This window comes from Capra hircus, chromosome 10 (genome assembly GCF_001704415.2).
Source record: "Capra hircus breed San Clemente chromosome 10, ASM170441v1, whole genome shotgun sequence".
NCBI classification, from domain to species: domain Eukaryota; kingdom Metazoa; phylum Chordata; class Mammalia; order Artiodactyla; family Bovidae; genus Capra; species Capra hircus.
Genome location: NC_030817.1, coordinates 18,803,969 through 18,821,975, shown reverse-complemented (window position 1 = coordinate 18,821,975; position 18,007 = coordinate 18,803,969). Strand labels below are relative to the sequence as shown.

Below are 18,007 nucleotides of genomic sequence, written 5' to 3'. Positions count from 1 at the left end.
CTGTTAAATTACCTCCCTGATCTCCACCCAGTGGTCTTTATTCTGTTCTCTGAAGCCTAGAAGACTAGTATCACAGTAATAATAATAATAACAACAACAACAGGCAGCATTTTTGGAAAACATACTTTGTTGTTTTGGTTGCTTAATCACTAAGTTGTATCCAACTCTTTTGCAACCCCTGAGCTGTGGCTCACCAGACTCCTCTGTCCATGAGATTTCCCAGGCAAGAATACTGGAGTAGATGGCCATTTTCTTCTTCAGGGCATCTTCCCAACCCAGGGATCGAGCCTGCATCTCCTGCATTAGCAGGCAGATTCTTTACCACTGAGCCACCAGGGAAGCCTTAGTACATACCATGTGCTCAACACAGGTTATGAGTTTTTATGAAGATTTTCATTTAATCTTGACAAAGTCCTAAAGTAGGTACTATTAGTATCCCCATTTTACAGATGAAGAACCTAAGGGCAAGAGGTTTGATAACAAAGCTCAGCCTCAAACCAAAATCTGACTTCAGATTTCCAGCTTATAACCAGTAAGCTACACCAACACACAGAGTAAAAGCTGACGCAGCTGTTACGGCCTTAGTCTTCCCTTTTAGGGACTAAACATCCTGAATTCTTTCACTCTGCCCCTTCCCGGCAGTGTGGCTTCAATGTCCCGCATCATCCTCGGGGCATGTGCCAAGAGTTACAGAAGCAGTTGAGTTTCTTGAAAGTATTCCAGGCTCTCTGTACAGCCTGTCCCACCTCCACGCCCACCCAGGCTGCAAGGATTCCTGGACCATCTCAGATCAGCCTGCATCCAGGCTGGGTGGCATGGCTCACCTGGGCCCCGATGCCTCTTCTCCATCCAGATGTAGCAGTTGTTCTGGGCCACCCCGGTCTGCGAGTCCAGGAATGGGAGACGCACGCTGCGCTCTGCACACAGGCGGGAGTTGTAACTCCGGCAGTGTTCAATGGCTTCCTTGTAGAACTGGTCCCCAAGCCTGCAGGGAGACAGAGAGAGGGGGGGCAATGAGGCCAGGGAAACCAGAACACACCCAGAAGGAAACTGAAGTCACCCACCCATCTGCCAGGGAAGATTTTGCAATTATGAAGACCAAGACAATGGGGGTCAAGAGCTTTGGCAAGCAGCAGAATCCAACTCAGCTTCAGGTCTGCAACAGGTTCTATTTCCTGTACCAAATCCACCAGGGAACTTAGAGACCCCATTAATGGAGAAATTAGGACCCCAAGAATAAACCACCAGTAAAAGTAATATGGGGCTTCCCAGGTGGTGCCAGTGGTAAAGAACCTGCCTGCCAGTGCAAGAGACACAAGAGACTCAGGTTTGATCCCTGGGTCAGGAAGATCCCCTGGAGAAGGGCAACCCACTCCAGTATTCTTGCCTGGAGAACCTCATGGACAGGGGAGCCTGATGGGCTACAGTCCATGGGGCTGCAAAGAGTCGAACACGAATGAAGTGACTTAGCACACGCACAAGAGTAACATGTCCCTGTCCAGGAAGCATGAGGTCCTCCTCCAGAAAGGAGGTAGCTCTGGTACAACCTTCTGCATGGAGTCTGCTAGTACATCCGGCTTCCAGAGGCCCCTGCCCCTTAACATGCCCCATTAGCCACACTTATTCCTCAGGGGTAGCCAGAAAAGACACTCCAGATTGGACTGAAACCACCAGCATGGATACAAAGACTTCCATTACAATAGACGAGAAACACCTCATAGAAAAGACTAGAGAGTCCGCGGAAACACCCTGTAAACACAGAGCTATTATAGGGGTGAGGAGATGAAGAAGGACATGCACCAATCTTTTAAAACCACACACTTGAAGAAGAAGAACTTTCTGATAGAAAACAAATGAAAGAAGCATTTAAAGCAACAACAGCTGAATTTTGGGGACTCAAAATAATTTGATTCCCAGAGTTTAATCCACAAATAGAAAGACCTTTAAGGTTTACTGGAGTGGTGATCTGACTAAGTCCAGTAAGTTTTAGGTTCCTGAATCTTTGGTATCCTTGGGTGATGCTACTAATTTTTAAGATACTGCCCTTTTCAAATGCCAAAATATAACATTGATATAATTGATCATATGTAATAAAACACAAACATAATCAATAAGATCAAATACCTAACAAATGATAGGCACGTGACAGAGGTGAATAAATGGTCCCAGGAATTGCAACTGTAGTAACATAATGTCTACCAGGTAAGGGAGAGATTCTTAGAGAAGAGGAGGAGGAAAAGACAGAAGGAGGAGAGCCACAGGACTTGCAGAGCCAAAAGGGAGAATCAGATAGCTCATTTTGAAGGGACATTATGAATGCCCCTTTGTTTTGGTCTCTGGAGACACAGTGACATTAAAAAGGGGGGGGTGGGGGGGGTGGGGAGGTCTAAGTTTAAAATATTTCTTAACCAAAATATTTAGAGGAGCAAAAAAAAAAAGGGAAAAATTTAATTGGATTCTTCCGTCCTCTTTATTTCTTTATTGAAGTGTCATTGATGTATAATATTTTATGTTACAGGTGTGCAATATAGTGATTCACAATTTTTAAAGGTTATATTCCACTTATAAAATATTGGCTACATTCCCTGTATTGTACAATGTAACTTTGCAGTTTGTTTTTTATATGAAAGTTTATGCCTCTTAATTCCCTACCCCTGTCTTGCCCCTCTCTCCCTCCCTCTCCCCACTGGTAACCACTAGCTTGTTCCCTTTATGTGTGAGTCTGCTTCTTTTTTGCTATAATCACTAGTTTGTTGTATTTTTTAGATTCCACATATAGGTAGTTATCATATAGTATTTGTCCTCTTGCTCTTTTTTAAAAGTCAAAGCGTCAGATTCTACCAAAAAGTTTAAAGCAAATTCCTTATACTGGGAGGATACAATCACTGAAGCTTCTGAGGCATCTTTTGGAAGCTACTCATGGACAAACCTCCTTTTCTACCTCTGGGCATCTTCCCTCTCACAAGAATGGCAGAACAGCTCAAAAAGCATCTAGCAGTTGCAAAACCTAACTGTAATCAAATTATAATAGCCACCCAGCTGACAATGAATTGGGAGGGGGAATGAAAGCCCATCAGAATGCTATAAAACAGAACTGCACATAAGCTGATGTAATCAAAGTTAGTAACAAGGACCATGAGATTGATCAAAAATGAGCAACCATTTCCTGGGAAGCATTTGCGACTGTGTCCCACCAGCTTAAATGCCTCCCTCTGCTAAGGCGATGCAGCTCAGTGTCACGGTACTGTCGAGGGCAGCTCGGACACACAGCCTGTCCGGGGTGTCCTGGGGGCTCCAGCTTCCCTCCACGGAACAGAGACCAGCCGCATCACACGGATGAGAATTGACAAGAACACACTACCGAGAGGTGTCCTAAGCAAGGAGCCGCTATCTGGCTGCCCACGATCTTCTGACAGGCTGCCAAAAAAGATGTTAACTCTTCCAACTCCAGAAATTCTGCTGAAAGAGAAAAACCACGGAATGAAGGAAGGAAGAGAAAGAAAGGGAGAAAGAAAAGAAAACTGCACACTAAAACTCATCGACTGGAGAGAAGAGGGTTTCCATTTAGAAAAACAAGCTTCTGGAAGCCGATACAAAAGAAATGTACGATACGATCCCAGATGAGACTTCTCTCCATGTGCCCGGAACTCATTTCTAACAGCATCAATCCCAAAAAAGAGAAACAAGGAGGTGAACTTGCTGACAATGAGAAGTGCCTTTGGCCAAGTCCATGCCCCACACACACCGAATGGAACGAAAAAGTCAAACAAAGTGGCTCACTGGGTGAAAATTAATTTCATCTTAAATACTTTCCACTTTCATAACATGCAATGTTATTAGTAACAGGCATGCTGAGGGGGAATGTGTATTTTTAAATGTAATCTTTGTGTGAATGATACTTCTCTTATGTAAACAGAAGAGATTTTCTGAGGACTGGAACAACTGTATTGAAGATTGAGGTTACAAAAATATGACAACCATCACCCTTTGCCATCGTCTCCAGGGAAGTCATTTTTAAACAGGCCAGGCATTGGCAGAGATTCGGAAACAAAAGTCTAAAGCCTTTTTTAAGACACTGGAGGGGAAAAGAGACTTCACCCTTTGATAAATTCAAGCGGCACTTCTCCAAAAGTTAATTAGCCAAAAATCTGCACAGGGTTTGCTCTGTTCTCTAGAAGAAAATCGATGGCCAGTTCTCCCTAACCTGTGAAAAGCAACTTAAACAGGAGAAGGGGAAAATGTCCTTTTCAACATGGTATTTCCTTTCTTTATTGAAGTCCCATGTGGCACTACTGGTAAAGAACCCACCTGCCAATGCAGGAGACCTAAAGGACTCAGGTTCAATCCCCGGGTTGGGAAGATTCCCCTGTACGAGGGCATGGCAACCCACTCCAGTATTCTTGCCTGGAGAATCCCATGGCAGAGGAGCTTGGTGGGTTACAGTCCATGAGGTCGCGTAAGAGTCGGATACAACTGAAACAACTTCACTCGCACAATCAATTTATGATGTTGTTTACAATGTATTAATTAGTTTTAAGTGTACAGCAAAGTGATTCATTATACAGATACATATATATGTTATAAATATACATTATATATTTATATATATTCTTCTCCAGATTCTTTTCCATTATAGGTTGTTATAAGATATTGAGTATAGTTCCTTGTGCCATACAGACGGTCCTTGTTGTTTACCTCTTTTAAATGTAGTTGTATGTATATGTTAATCTCAGACACCTAATTTATCTCTTCCCCCACCCATATAGCATTTCTTTTTAGAAAAAAAAAAAAATCCTACTTGACGGGATCCCAGGGGTGGGTGACATTTGCATGAAAGCCTCAAGGGGCAGAGGGAGCAGGGAAAGGCTGACAGTGAATGATTCACTTTGTGGAGTGGTGGCCAGCGCTCCCCGGGGTGGGTCAGGCATGGCCCAGCCTCAGCCATCACCTGTCTGCGCCAGACGGAGGGGCTAGACTCTCCCCCGGATGATAGATGTCTTGGGCTTGAAGAAGCTGGCACAAGGCACAGGAGAAGGATATTCTCATCAACACTGACTTTGGGCCACTCAAGGCTTCAATCAGACGCAGGGAAGGCAGAGGGACAAACTGCCAGACCCCCAGCCAGAGCAGGAACTCCCTGGCCTGAGGCTTGGAGCAGAGCTGGCTGTGGTTCTGGGCCTTCGTGAGGGGCTCTGTGGGATCCTGAGCCATCCCTTCTGGAGGGGGAGAGCCATCCTACCTCTGAGAGCTTTCCAGGCGCCCTCTTTGAGCATATCTGTGGAGAAACGGATTCCAGGCGCCAAAGAGGATTCAGAGTGGAAAAAATAAGACTTCTTCAAAATGACTGCAGACGAGGCTCCACGTGTGATTTGCAGAGCCTGCCAGACCCCCTCTAAGACAGCCGGCTTCTCATCATCACGGTTCCACCTCCCTCTCTCGAAAACCACGCCTGTTCTCTCTCTCTTTTTTTTTTTGGCTATGCTCACAGGCAGATGGGATCTTAGTCCTCCGCGCCCCCGCCCTAACCCCGCAGCAGGGATTGAACCTGCACCCCCTGCCTCGAAAGCACAGAGTCTTAACCACCGGACTACCAGGGCAGTCCCCGACGTGTGCTCTTAGATTCCATGTCCACTGTCCTGAATGGGCTTTCAGCTCCGACCCTCCAGCCCAGACCCCTGGGGCCCCCTCCCTCTTCAGGGTGCCCCCCGTTCCCATGTGCTGACCCGGGGACGGGTGTCCAGCCCTACCTCACGCCTGTGTCCAAAAGCGGAGTCCTCACGTCGGGCCGGGGCCTTGCTCCCTCTCGGGTCTCCAGGCTTCGAGGGGCGGCGGCAGGGACCTGAGGGAACCCAGCCCTGCTGCTCCCAGGCCCGCTGTCCTTGGCTCTCCCCTGCCCTTGCTCGCTGCCGGCCCCGAATTCCTCCATGTCTCCAGCAGCTCCCCTGTCCTCTCTCCTTCCCCGCTCCGTGGCCACGGGTCCCTTCTGGCTGTAAAAATCAGGACCTTGGCCCATCACAGCTATTTGTGCTCAGAAAGAGATAAGCCGAGATAAGGAGGAGCCCGGGCCGTGGCAGGATCGCCGGCACCTGGCCTTTTCCTGCGGGCTCACTCAGCGGCCCACACGTCCACACCGCCCCCCGCGCACACACAGAGTAAAACTCGGCTCTGCCAGCTTGCTGCCTTCCTCCTGTTTGCACTGAAACGTGTTTCACTCTGACGGGGGCGCGGAAAGCTGTGTCATATTTTGTAAGAACTAGCGAGCAGGGGGCAATCTTTGGCAAGGTGTGTGGGGGAGCCTTTTCATTTCCCTCACAGTTAACTGTTCCTAAAGCTGCCCTTGAAAGAAAACCAAGTTTAGTGCTTGCTGTGGACTGAACCACGTCCCTCCGTCTCTGAAATTCAGGTGTTGATGCCACAACGGATGGGATTTGGAGATGGGACTTTGGGGAGGTAATTAGGTCATGAGGGTAGAGCACCCACGATGGGATTCATGCCCTTATAAGAAGAGGCGCGGAGCGCTCACTTCCCCTCTCTCTCTCTCCCCGTCTCTGTCTCTCTCTCTCTCTCTCCTCTCTCTCCTCTCTCTCTCCATCTCTCCTCTCTCTCTCCCCACTCCTCTCTCTTTCTCTCCTCTCTCTCTCTCTCTCTCTCTGTGTCTCTCTGTCTCTGCCACATGAAGACACAGCAAGAAAGCAATTATCTGCAGCCTGAAAAGAGGGCCCTCACCAGAACTCACCTAGACCATGCTGCCACCCTGATCTCAGACTTTGCTGCCAGAGCTGTGAGAAATAACTGTCTGTTGTTTAAGCCACCTACTCCATGGTCATTTTGCTATAGCAGCCCCAGTTAAGACAGAGTTTCTTATATACAATAGACTCAGGACTTCCCTGGTGGTGCAATGTTTAAGAATACACCTTGCAATGGAGGCTCTGGGAATGGGCTAGAAGGTAAAGCGTCTGCCTGCAGAGCAGGAGACCCGGGTTCGATCCCTGGCTCAGCAAGATTCCCCTGGAGAAGGGAATGGCAACCCACTCCAGTATTCTTGCCTGGGAAATCCCTTGTACCCAGGAGCTTGGCAGGCTACAGTCCATGGGAGTCACAGTCAGACACGACTGACTGACTTTTACTTTCACTTTCACTTTGCAATGGAGGGGACGAGGGTTCCATCCCCTGTCAGGGAACTGAGATCCCACATGCCACAGGGCACTAAGCCAGTGCTCCGCAACTACTGAGCCTCTGAGGTAAAAGTACTGAGCCTGAGGGCCACAACCAGAGAGAATCCACAAAGCGCAACAAAGATCCCACGTCCTGCAACTAAGACCCAACACAGCCAAATGAAATAAATAAATATTTTAGAACAAACAAATAAAATAGGAAGGGCTATAGAGTTGGATACAGCTGAGCACACACTCACACAGAGACAGAATGAGTAAGAGAATCAGTCCCCTTCCTCCTCATTCTGTCTTCTTCCAACAAAAATAATACTATTAATAATGTCACTTTCAACTCAACCCAATGTTTAATATTTGTCTCCCCTACTAGACTATAAACTCCATGAGGGCAAGGCCACTACACGCAGCCACTTAGTTTTTGCACTAAACCACACGAGGGGGTGCGTTTCATATTAAACTTCAGTGTGAACGGTACTCCCCAGACCCCTGCACAGCTGGCCTTTTCACCGATTCACTTCCAACATCTGGCATGGAGCCCAGCACACAGTAGGTGCCCAAAACTTCTTCTTTGAATTGCTTTCAACAACTCATATATCACTCACTCATGGTAGATGTTTCCATCAGAGCAGTAAAGCATAGGTTGGTGATTGAGATTATACAACTGTCTACTGGCAACCTTAAAAAACTGAAACAATGTCTGCAGGCACTTTCACTTAGTCCTCAGCATGACCCCCTGGTTATTTCAGCAGTCTACTGAATACAGTCACTCCAACACTTCTCCTACCCAGCTGACAAAAAGAAATTTCCCTCGTTCTCAGTTTTCAGTTTTGTACTTAGTACAGAAGCCACGTTGGCGCCCAAAGGTCCTAAGTTGCTCCACTGAGCTGTCAAGGCCCTTGAGAGTCTTGATATTGGGTAGATCAGAGACTTGGAATCAGGCAGGGCTGAGTCCAGCTCCACTGCCCACTGGCTTCACAGCCCTGGGGCAAGTTACTTAGCCTCTCTGAGCCTAAATTCTTCTTCCCACAACAAGCTCCTACTTCAGGTCTGAAATGATTATTAATAGATGAGATAGAACCTCTAACTCAGAGGTAAACGCCTGTAACCAATGGTGATTCCTTGATCCTTCCATCCAAGAGCAGTGTTCCCTGCCACTGTTTGCCTCTGCCTGAGAAGGCTGCCTGCCCTCCATGTGACATACACACACACAATAGTCACCCCTGCAGCGTCTCTGAGGCTGGCAGGCGCCCAGCCAAACCTCCATCCCAAGACATCTGGCAGCAGGGTGGCGAGGCCAGCCTCCAGCATCAAGGAGAGCAGAGTAGACCCTGCACAAGGATCTCAGGGATCCAAGCCTGCCCCCAGGGCAGAGACCACACCTGGCTCTGGCCCCAAGCCCAGCACAGAGCTTGCTGTGTTGGGTTGATGATGGAGGAATGAGTAAATGGGTGAATGAATAAATCCTTATCTGACCTTCCTGTGTATATGAAGCAGACAGGCCTTCCCTCAGTTCAGTTCAGTCGCTCAGTTGTGTCTGACTCTTTGCGACCCTATGAACCGCAGCACGTCAGGCCTTCCTGTCCATCACCAACTCCCACAGTCCACCCAAACCCATGTCCATTGAGTCAGTGATGCCATCCACCCATCTCATCCTCTGTCGTCCCCTTCTCCTCCCACCTTCAATCTCTCCCAGCATCAGGGTCTTTTCAAATGAGTCAGCTCTTCACATCAGGAGGCCAAAGTATTGGAGTTTCAGCTTCAACATCAGTTCTTCCAGTGAATATTCAGGACTGATTTCCTTTAGGATGGACTGGTTGGATCTCCTTGCAGTCCAAGGGACTCTCAAGAGTCTTCTCCAACACCACAGTTCAAACGCATCAATTCTTCGGCACTCAGCCTTCTTCACAGTCCAACTCTCACATCCATACATGACCACAGGAAAAACCATAGCCTTGACTAGGCAGACCTTAGTTGGCAAAGTAATGTCTCTGCTTTTGAATATGCTATCTAGGTTGGTCATAACTTTTCTTCCAAGGAGTAAGCATCTTTTAATTTCATGGCTGCAGTCACCATCTGCAGTGATTTGGGAGCCCAAAAAAATTAAGTCTGACACTGTTTTCACTGTTTCCCCATCTATTTGCCATGAAGTGATGGGACCAGATGCCATGATCTTCATTTTCTGAATGTTGAGTTTTAAGCCAACTTTTTCACTCTCCTCTTTCACTTTCATCAAGAGGCTCTTTAGTTCTTCTTCAATTTCTGCCATAAGGGTGGAGTCATCTGCATATCTGAGGTTATTGATATTTCTCCCAGCAATCTTGACTCCAGCTTGTGCTTCATCCAGCCCAAAATTTCTCATGATATACTCTGCATATAAGTTAAATAAGCATGGTGACAGTATATAGCCTTGACGTACTCCTTTTCCTATTTGGAACCAGTCTGTTGTTCCATGTCCAGTTCTAACTGCTGTTTCCTGACCTGCATACAGATTTCTCAAGAGGCAGGTCAGGTGGTCAGGTCAGGCCTTCCCTGGACTCCAACAAAATACTTTACTAGAACCCTCCCTCCCCACCTATCTGGAATTTTCTTGCCTCCTGTCCTTGGCCTGGCTGATCTCACCCTGTTCAAAGGCTGGCTGAAGCCCTGCCTCTTCCAGGAAGCTTCCCCAGTTATTCCAGCCAGTGGTTCTTGCTTTCTGCCTCTCTGAGCTCCTTAACTGTCTCATTCATGTTTGGCCAGTGTCTACCGCTGTCCTTCTTTCTCCCCACCCACCTTGAAGACAAGGACTAAGAGGTCTATACTTCTGTGCTATCCCCACCAAGCACTGTGGTGAGAATGTAGAAGCTTGCGATAACTATGGATTGCTTGATGGAAACATCATGCCATCCTCAGCAAGCTCATGAAGTGTCACAGCTAAGGGATACGAGGGGGCCCTCATTCTCCATATGAAAATGAGGTGAGCCCGAAGTTATGTGGCTTCCCCAAGACACAGGATTAGGCATCTGAAAACAAAGATCCTGTAAATTCAAATCCTACTGAATTCTCTTCATCCTCTTTAAAAAGGTCACTTCAGCTCTTGAGATTGTATTTCTCCATCTACAGCATTCACGCCAAGATGCAGAACTAACCCTCCTCTTCTCTGAACTCCCTGAGTAGCTCGCTGAATGCCATTGCTGTGCTATCATCAGACCACCCCCGGGAAGACTTGCTCTGCTGATGCGGGAAACACCCCTTCTGTGCTTATCAAGAACGCCATCACCCCGCCTTCCAGAAGAATGATCTAGGGCAGTAGTTCTCAAACTTCGGTTCTGTGTCAGAATCAACGCAGGCGAGAGGGTGGGTGGCAGTGTGAAATGATGCCGGAGCGTGCACGTAATCCAGACATCTGGATATTTGACAGATCCACCAGAGATGCAGAGAACAACGAAAATCGAGTTTGGGGTTTTTTTTAAATTAAGTACATTTATACTGTTTCTGTTTGTTTTGTAGTTATGTATTTATTTGGCTGCATTGGGTCTTAGTGCAGTACTCAGGATTTCTGTTGGGGGTGCACGGACTCTCCAGTTGAGGTGCACGAGCTTAGTTGCTCCACAGCACGTGGGATCTTAGTTCCCTGACCAGAGATCGAACTCCAGTCCCCTGCCTTGCAAGGCAGATTCTTCACTACTGGACCACCAGGGGAGGTCCCAAGACTCACGGATTGAAGTACAGCTTCCCTAACCTGCAAAGCAGGGGCACGAACAAGGGAGCCCTGTGATACCCTTCAGCCATGTTTTAAGAGCAGAGTGCGAAACCCTGGTTAACTGACTTTAACTCAGCTTGTTTTGTTCCTGTGGGAGATGTTTTCAGGCAACGGGCATGGATTAACCTGGCAGCACTCAACTGCAGCCGACGAGTCCACAGAAGCCCTCATCTCTCACAGAGCACCCATGAGACCTGGTCGAGGCAATTGTACAGAGATCCTGACTTCCTGAGAGTGGTCCCCCTGGAGGTGACCCCGACCTTCCTAACATCACAGGAAAGGCGTCTGGGGGCCGAGGGTATCGCCTTACAAAAGCCAAGTCAGACGAAGAATCTGAACCCTAAAACTCCCATCGTGGCCTGAAACGCCACTCAGTCTTGACGTTCAGGCCTGCTAGACCCAATAAATCGCTTTTCCGGCATCTACTCTGGTGAAGACTTTTCAGGGACTTATTATGCAAAGCTGCCTAAGCAAGACGGAATTTATATTGAACCTGGCCATGATTTCTGAGCTGCCACTGGGTATTCTGATGACATACACAACTCAGGGTGGAAGTCAAGGGGCTGCCAAGGACACGAGACTGGAGGCAGGAGGAAAACAGAGCGATCCTTCCAGTAAATAATGGGAGGGTGGGGGTGGGGAGTCGGAAGAGGAGGATGCTCGCGGGAGGAAGAAGACTGCCGCTTTTCTGGTGTCCAAGCTCTGCCTTTCAAATGGCATCCAGACGTGACAAAATAAATCTCTCCTCTGGAGCCTCAAGAATGTGTAGAATGCAACCAACTTTCAAGAGTGGGGGAAGGGGAGGCTTTATTTCGGGTGAAGCATACTTAGAAAACACACACCCATCACAGAAACATCATTGATTGAGCAAGTCTCTTTAGTTTCTCTGGTTCATAGACTGAGTCCTCTCTGAAACCCCAGCTGTGTGCTGGGCACCAGCAGGCTGTCTCCCGAGTGTGATTGCCAGGGGAAGCCGACCATGGATTAGAGTCAAGTCTTGGGCAAATACATCCTCAGAACCCATCTTTCCCACTGGAGTAGAAGAGCCTCAGCGCTGCCCTCCCCAGTAAAAGGAATATTCGTCTGGCATTAAAATACAGCCACAAAGAACATATGCTCTGTAGTCAGTTCTCAGTGCAGCAGACCAAGTGATCTTTTTAAAATGAAATCTGATCATGACATTCTCCTCCTTAAACCCCTCCAATGGCCTTCAGTGCGCTTAGAATATAATGTGAACAACTTCCTGTGGCTATGTGGCCGTGCCCAATTTTCCTGCTTCATCTTGTCTCCTGCTCCCTCTTCCCTGCTGGACTCCTCACTGCCCTTCTTCTGTCCCTGTAATAAACCAAAATCACCTCACCTCAGGACCTTTCCACATGCTTTTTCCTGTTTCTGGTGTATGTTTCTCCCAGATCTTCTCGTGGCTGGCTTCTCTTTCCTTTAATCTAGGGTAGCCCAACCTACTATTTCATATTCTTTTTTTTTTTCCCCAAACTATCTACTACTCTCAAAAAAAGTCTCTCTGTTTTCTCTTGGCCCGCTGATCATTGCCACATAACAAAACTGTGAACCCTGGATGAGCAAGGTCTTTATCTCACTGCCTACAACTGGATCCCCTACATATAACACAGGATTGGGCACATAGGAAATCCTCATCAGATAACACTGAACGAATACAGAAAGATCCAGGCCAACCTGCAGCAGACAGTCTGCAGGGTGTGGAAGCCCAGCCTTCTGGGGGACAAGAAGGTCAGTGCTAGGGAGAGGTTCCCAGCAATGCAAGAATCACACCACCATCTTCTCACTTGTGATCCTCCCAACACACTCAGCGGGTTAGACAGTGGGGGAGTCTACTGTCCGTGCCCAAATCCTGCTTATGACCCCGCAATGCCACCTACACAACCCAAAGCCTGAAGAGAAGTGGGGCCAAGCGGATAAATGCTGCCATTCATGACATCAGCCACTCCTTTCTATGCCCGAAAAAGGACATTCCAGGACTGATATCGGCACTGTAAAGCAGCGGTGGTCAGAACATGGTCTCCAGAGTAATTTGCTCCAGTTCCCTGAAAAGGCCTCTCTCTGAATTAACCTCCTCTGCATGTTCTTTCTTACAGAGCAGATCCGTGTCCTCGTCCAGAGCCCAGAGCCCACGGGTGGTGGCCAGGGCAGGATCAGCATGGGGGTGGGGAAGTACTGCTGCAAGGGAAATCGATGGGAACCTGAAGGTCATCTGGAGGGCGCTGTCTCCCCATCATGCACCTGCTGGGATGGGATTTGTGGTCCTGACCCCGCTTGGGGGCCTCTGCCCTCCTGTCAGAGTTAGTTAAAATCAGCCTGCAGAAGCAAACGCCCTGCAGACCGAGTGATCTCTGGGCTGTCCTTCTAAGGGACGTCAAGCCGAACAAAGGAGAACCGAGTCTCATTTAACCTGCCACAAGGTTGAGAGTCACCCCAATTTCTCTTGGCAGCCCCCTGGGAAAACTGTCTCAGGTCTGCTGTTTTTGGAGGCACAAAGCTGTAAACCTTTTAATAAGGACAGAATGACGCCAGGCTAATATGACCAGCCTGTCCTGAAATTTAAATTCTCTGGTGGAAGAGGTAGAAATATCTTGAAAACTCAAAACCAAACTGAAAGGTGAGTGCACTCTAGAAATACCTAAATACCTCCTCTGTATCCCAGGATAATGACAAAGGACATCAAAACCTCCATCCTTCTTGAAGGAGATCTGTTTTCCTTCCCATCCCTACAAGTATTAGGAAACATGGCTGCATTTAGAACCTGATTCTCCTTTCCTTGTGGACCTATTTTCCAAAGTCTTCTCCCTTCTTCCCTCCTCCCTCCTCCTTCCCTTCCTTCCTTCTTTCCTTTTTCCCTCCCTTCCTCTCCTCCCATGCCTTTTCCCATCTTCCTCCCTCAGCATTTCTACTTCATCAAGAGTCACTTAACACATAGGACGGGAGAAAAGCATTCAGGCCACATCCGTAACCCAAAAGTTGAAGATGAGTCTGGTGTAAAAATGAGGATGAGGGACTTCCCTGACCGTCCAAGTAAGAATCCAAGCCTCCACTGCAGAGGGCAGTTGGTTTGGTTCCTAGTCAGAGAACTAAGATCCTGCATGCCACACACAGTATGGCCAAAAATAAAAATAACTCTGAGCTTCTAAGATATCTTTCAAAAAATAAAATTTTTTAATGAAAAAAATAAAAATGAGGAAGAGACACCCTCTACATATTTACAGAGGAATGACAATACAATAATGATCGTGAAAACAATAATGGCAAGGTTTCCATTTATTGGGCACCTACTATGCATGCCAGGCACTGTTCTAAGCGCTTCATATGCATAATCTCATTTTATCCTCACAACAACCCCATCTTAATATTTCCTCTTATTCCACAGATTAGAAAACTGAGGCCCAGAGAGTTTTAAGCGATGTGCCGAGGGTTTTAAGTGGCGCTGTGAAGACAGAAGCCCAGGGAATTTCAGTGCAGAAAACCTCACTCTTGGCCACTACGCTATCGGCTCCCGTGGGGACACTACCGCTTCACAGAGAGTAGAGCTTCCAGAACTAGAATGACTTGAGCAGCTTCCTTTTTTGGAGGCATCTGGTTTCTCTAACATCATCACCAATTTTCTGGGTAATCCTAGTTATTTCTCTTTTGGGAACCTCTGCCAAATAGTCCAGAGGTAGACTTTCCTGTAATAGGATCACCCTCAGTAACTCAAGAAGTAAGTCAGGGGGCTTTCCTGGTGGCTCAGTGGTGAAAAATCTGCAGGAGACATGGGTTCGAGCCATCTTCCTGAGCCAGGACGCTCCCACATGCCACGGAGCCACTAAGCCCACATACCTCGATTACCGAAGCCCAAGCCCCCGAGAGGCCCACGCTCCACAGCAAGAGAAGCCACCGCAGTGAGAAGCCCATCACAGCAACCAGACAAAAGCCCTCACAGCAACCAAGACCCAGAACAGCCAGAAATAAATGGTTTTCTTTAAAGAAGTAGGTTTGTGATGGGGTTGCCTGAAAAGATACCATCCGAGAAATACAAAATATTACATATGCGGTCTTCTCGGGTGGTGCAGTAGTAGAGAATCTTACTGCAATGCAGGAGACTTGGGTTCAGTCCCTAGGTCAGGACGATCCCCTGGAGAAGGAAATGGCAACCCACTCCAGTATTCTTGCCTGGGAAATCCCATGGACAGAGGAGCCTGGTGGGCTACACAAGAGTGTAGCGCCCCTCGCCCCCCACAATGGGGTCACAAGAGTCAGACATGACTTAGCCTCTAAACCACCATCACCATCACTGTATGGTTTAGAAACCAAATCCATCCCAAAGGTAGGTAAGTGGTTATGACCTCTGAGAGGCCCTGTGGTTCTGAACATCTACTGCAGGGAGGAAAAGAAAGATGCTAGGTTATCCTAAACTGGAGTCGGATTTAATACTCAGAGTGTTAGAGGTCATCTGGCCTGATACCTTTGTTCTACTGCAAGGAAAATCAACCACCAGAGAAGTGAGGTGACTTCCTCCAGTCACACATCAGCAGGGCTGAGATTCAGTCCTCAGTCTTCAGGCTCCTAGTTTAGGAATTTCTCCTCTGTTTACAGCAGGGACCCGAAAACTATAGTCCCTGGGCCAAATCTGGCCCACCATGAATTTCTATAAATAAAGTTTTATTGGAAGACAGTCACACGCATTCGGCCATGCACTGTCTGTGGCCACTTTCACACTACAGTGGTAGAACTGAGGGGTTCCAGTGGAGACCACACAGCCTGAAAAGCCTGAAATAATTACCCTCTGGATCTTTACAGAAGAAGTGTGCCAACTCCTGGTTTATAGCATAAGCCTTGAATAACGAAAAGACTCCACCTTTGAAATAAAAGAAAATAGAATGGGAACCCTAAGAGTCTTAAGCAGATAGTTTTACAATTATCTCAGCTGGGCACAACTTAATAAAAACCCATAAATACAGTTAATAATAAGGAAAACAAGCACTAGCTCACCCTACCTATTTAATAATTATCATTAACCACAGTGAGCAAAACTCATCGCTGAAAACTTTTTTTTTCCAAGCCTCCCTCAAAAGCCCTTTTTCACTTATGAAACACTCTGAGTCAAAGGGCAAAATGATGCTTCGTACTGTTGCACAGACCTCATTTCCTCCTGGTGAGCTAAAGACTGGTGCTGAGACAGCAGAGGGATGGGGAGCAGTGCCCCTACCTGGGCTGCTCTCTGTCAAGGAGGAGGCATCAAAACTCACTTGTCCCCCCTTAATCCAAATAAAATTGCAGGAACAAGCAGGCACAGCAGAGACTCTCACTCATGCCTCTTCTGCCTCTCGTGCCTCGCTGCCTCACTCATCCATCTCTCTCTCCTGCAGAAAGTGATCAGGATCAGCATAAGGCTGACAGAAGCATCCCAGCTCTTGGCCATTTTGATGAGGATGGTCCATCCCATGGAACAGAGAGGGATGGGGCTTGGCCCCTGATAGCCTGAGATGGGAATCAAGGCTGGAACCTCGGTTCCGGGTCGGAGATGGAACATAGGCACTGTGGATAGGCAAGTCTCTCAGCCTGACTGGGACCCCAGGTCCCATCTCTAAAATGGAGAGACTAACCCTCGTATATTGTAAAGGATGGACTACGGGCAGAGCCAAATTAGGGCTAAGGCAGGCCAGCCAGGCAGCACCACCACCCCCCTCCCCATCACCCCTGTCCAATCTCTAAGTCATACTAAAACACCACCAGGACTGTAGAACGTTGGAGAGGCTTTTAGTTACCAGCATCATCTTAGGCAAAGAACTTCAAGAGGTAGGACCCAGTTTGTATGGAACTGTCCCAGTTCACACCGAGGTCTTTGCGTAAAAGTTAATACCTGCTTTCCCTCTCAAAAGTGCCTTTGCCTTGCTGACAGATGATCAGGTTACCCTATGGATAGAGTCTACCCTATGCGTAGAGTCAGAGAACGATAACGATTCAGAACTTGTCCGTGATGGCAGTAAGTGGGCTTCTAAGCCAGACAGGTCCAGTTTGGTCAAGAGTCAGGGTGCAGGTCTGGGGCGAGAACCGAATTGTTTGAGACAAGAAAGGAGAGACTCCCCCTGCGACCCTGCTTCTCTGATGGCCCCTTACCCAGACCTTTGCCTCTTCTTATATTTGTTACATAAATGTTTACAGAATATCAGCCAAAGCCTGGGAGGCCCTGGAGAGAAGAGAGGGCTTCAGAAAGTACTGTAAGAGCAGAGATGTGCCAACGGGTACCTACAACCTGCCTACACTGCTAAGACCTGAGCTGCAATCCCCAGGATCAGGTCCAATCCTGGCTTTTCACAGAGCCTGACCCTGACTCATTCTGGGGACCCTGGCCCAAGTGAAGCTAGAGCCTCCTTCCCATCTTAGAAACTCCTCCCCACGGGGCTGCCCCTCCTCCACCAATCCTGCTGAAGCCACAAGGATGCATGTGGCCGCACGGTCTTCCGGGAACTCCGCCATTAAGAGAGCTGAGAGGCAGGCAAAAAGAAAGGTCCAGAAGAGCCAATGTGGACCTGAGGCTGAGGTCTGCAGGGCGGAGGGACGGGCAGGGCAGCTGATCAGAGGAAAGGTAACAAAGGAGGAGGTCCTGAATATTCACTGGAGGGACTGACACTGAAGCTGAAGCTCCAATAATCTGGCCACCTGATGCAAAGAACTGACTCACTAGAAAAGACCTGATGCTGGGAAAGATTGAGGGCAGGAGAAGGGGACGACAGAGGATGAGATGGTTGGATGGCATCACCAACTCAATGGCCATGAGTTTGAGTGAACTCCGGGAGTTGGTGATGGACAGGGAGGCCTGGCGTGCTGCAGTTCATGGGGTTGCAAAGAGTCAGACACAACTGAGCGACTGAACTGAACTGAAGGATAAAGAGGAGAGGGAGGAGGAGGTGGGACAGGAGTCAATATCACAGAGAGGGAGCAGCCTGCAGCGCCAGCCTGCCCCAGGGCCATCAATATCTCTTCTGAGGACAGGTTATCTGGGGAATTTATGCTCTCTAATAATTACCTTGCAGAGGGTTCCACTTATCTTACCAGAAGATCTGCCAGTTGCCAGACAACA

General features: G+C 48.0%; 1 protein-coding gene across 1 annotated transcript in view; it reads right to left on the bottom strand.

Annotated features, from left to right (window-relative positions):
• DPF3 (double PHD fingers 3) overlaps positions 1 to 18,007 on the bottom strand; it is a 288,545-nt gene that overhangs the window by 172,083 nt on the left and 98,455 nt on the right. The window contains exon 2 of the mRNA XM_005686036.3: positions 825 to 985. Coding sequence (XP_005686093.1) covers positions 825 to 985 — 161 coding nt within the window. The remainder of the gene's footprint in view (positions 1 to 824; positions 986 to 18,007) is intronic.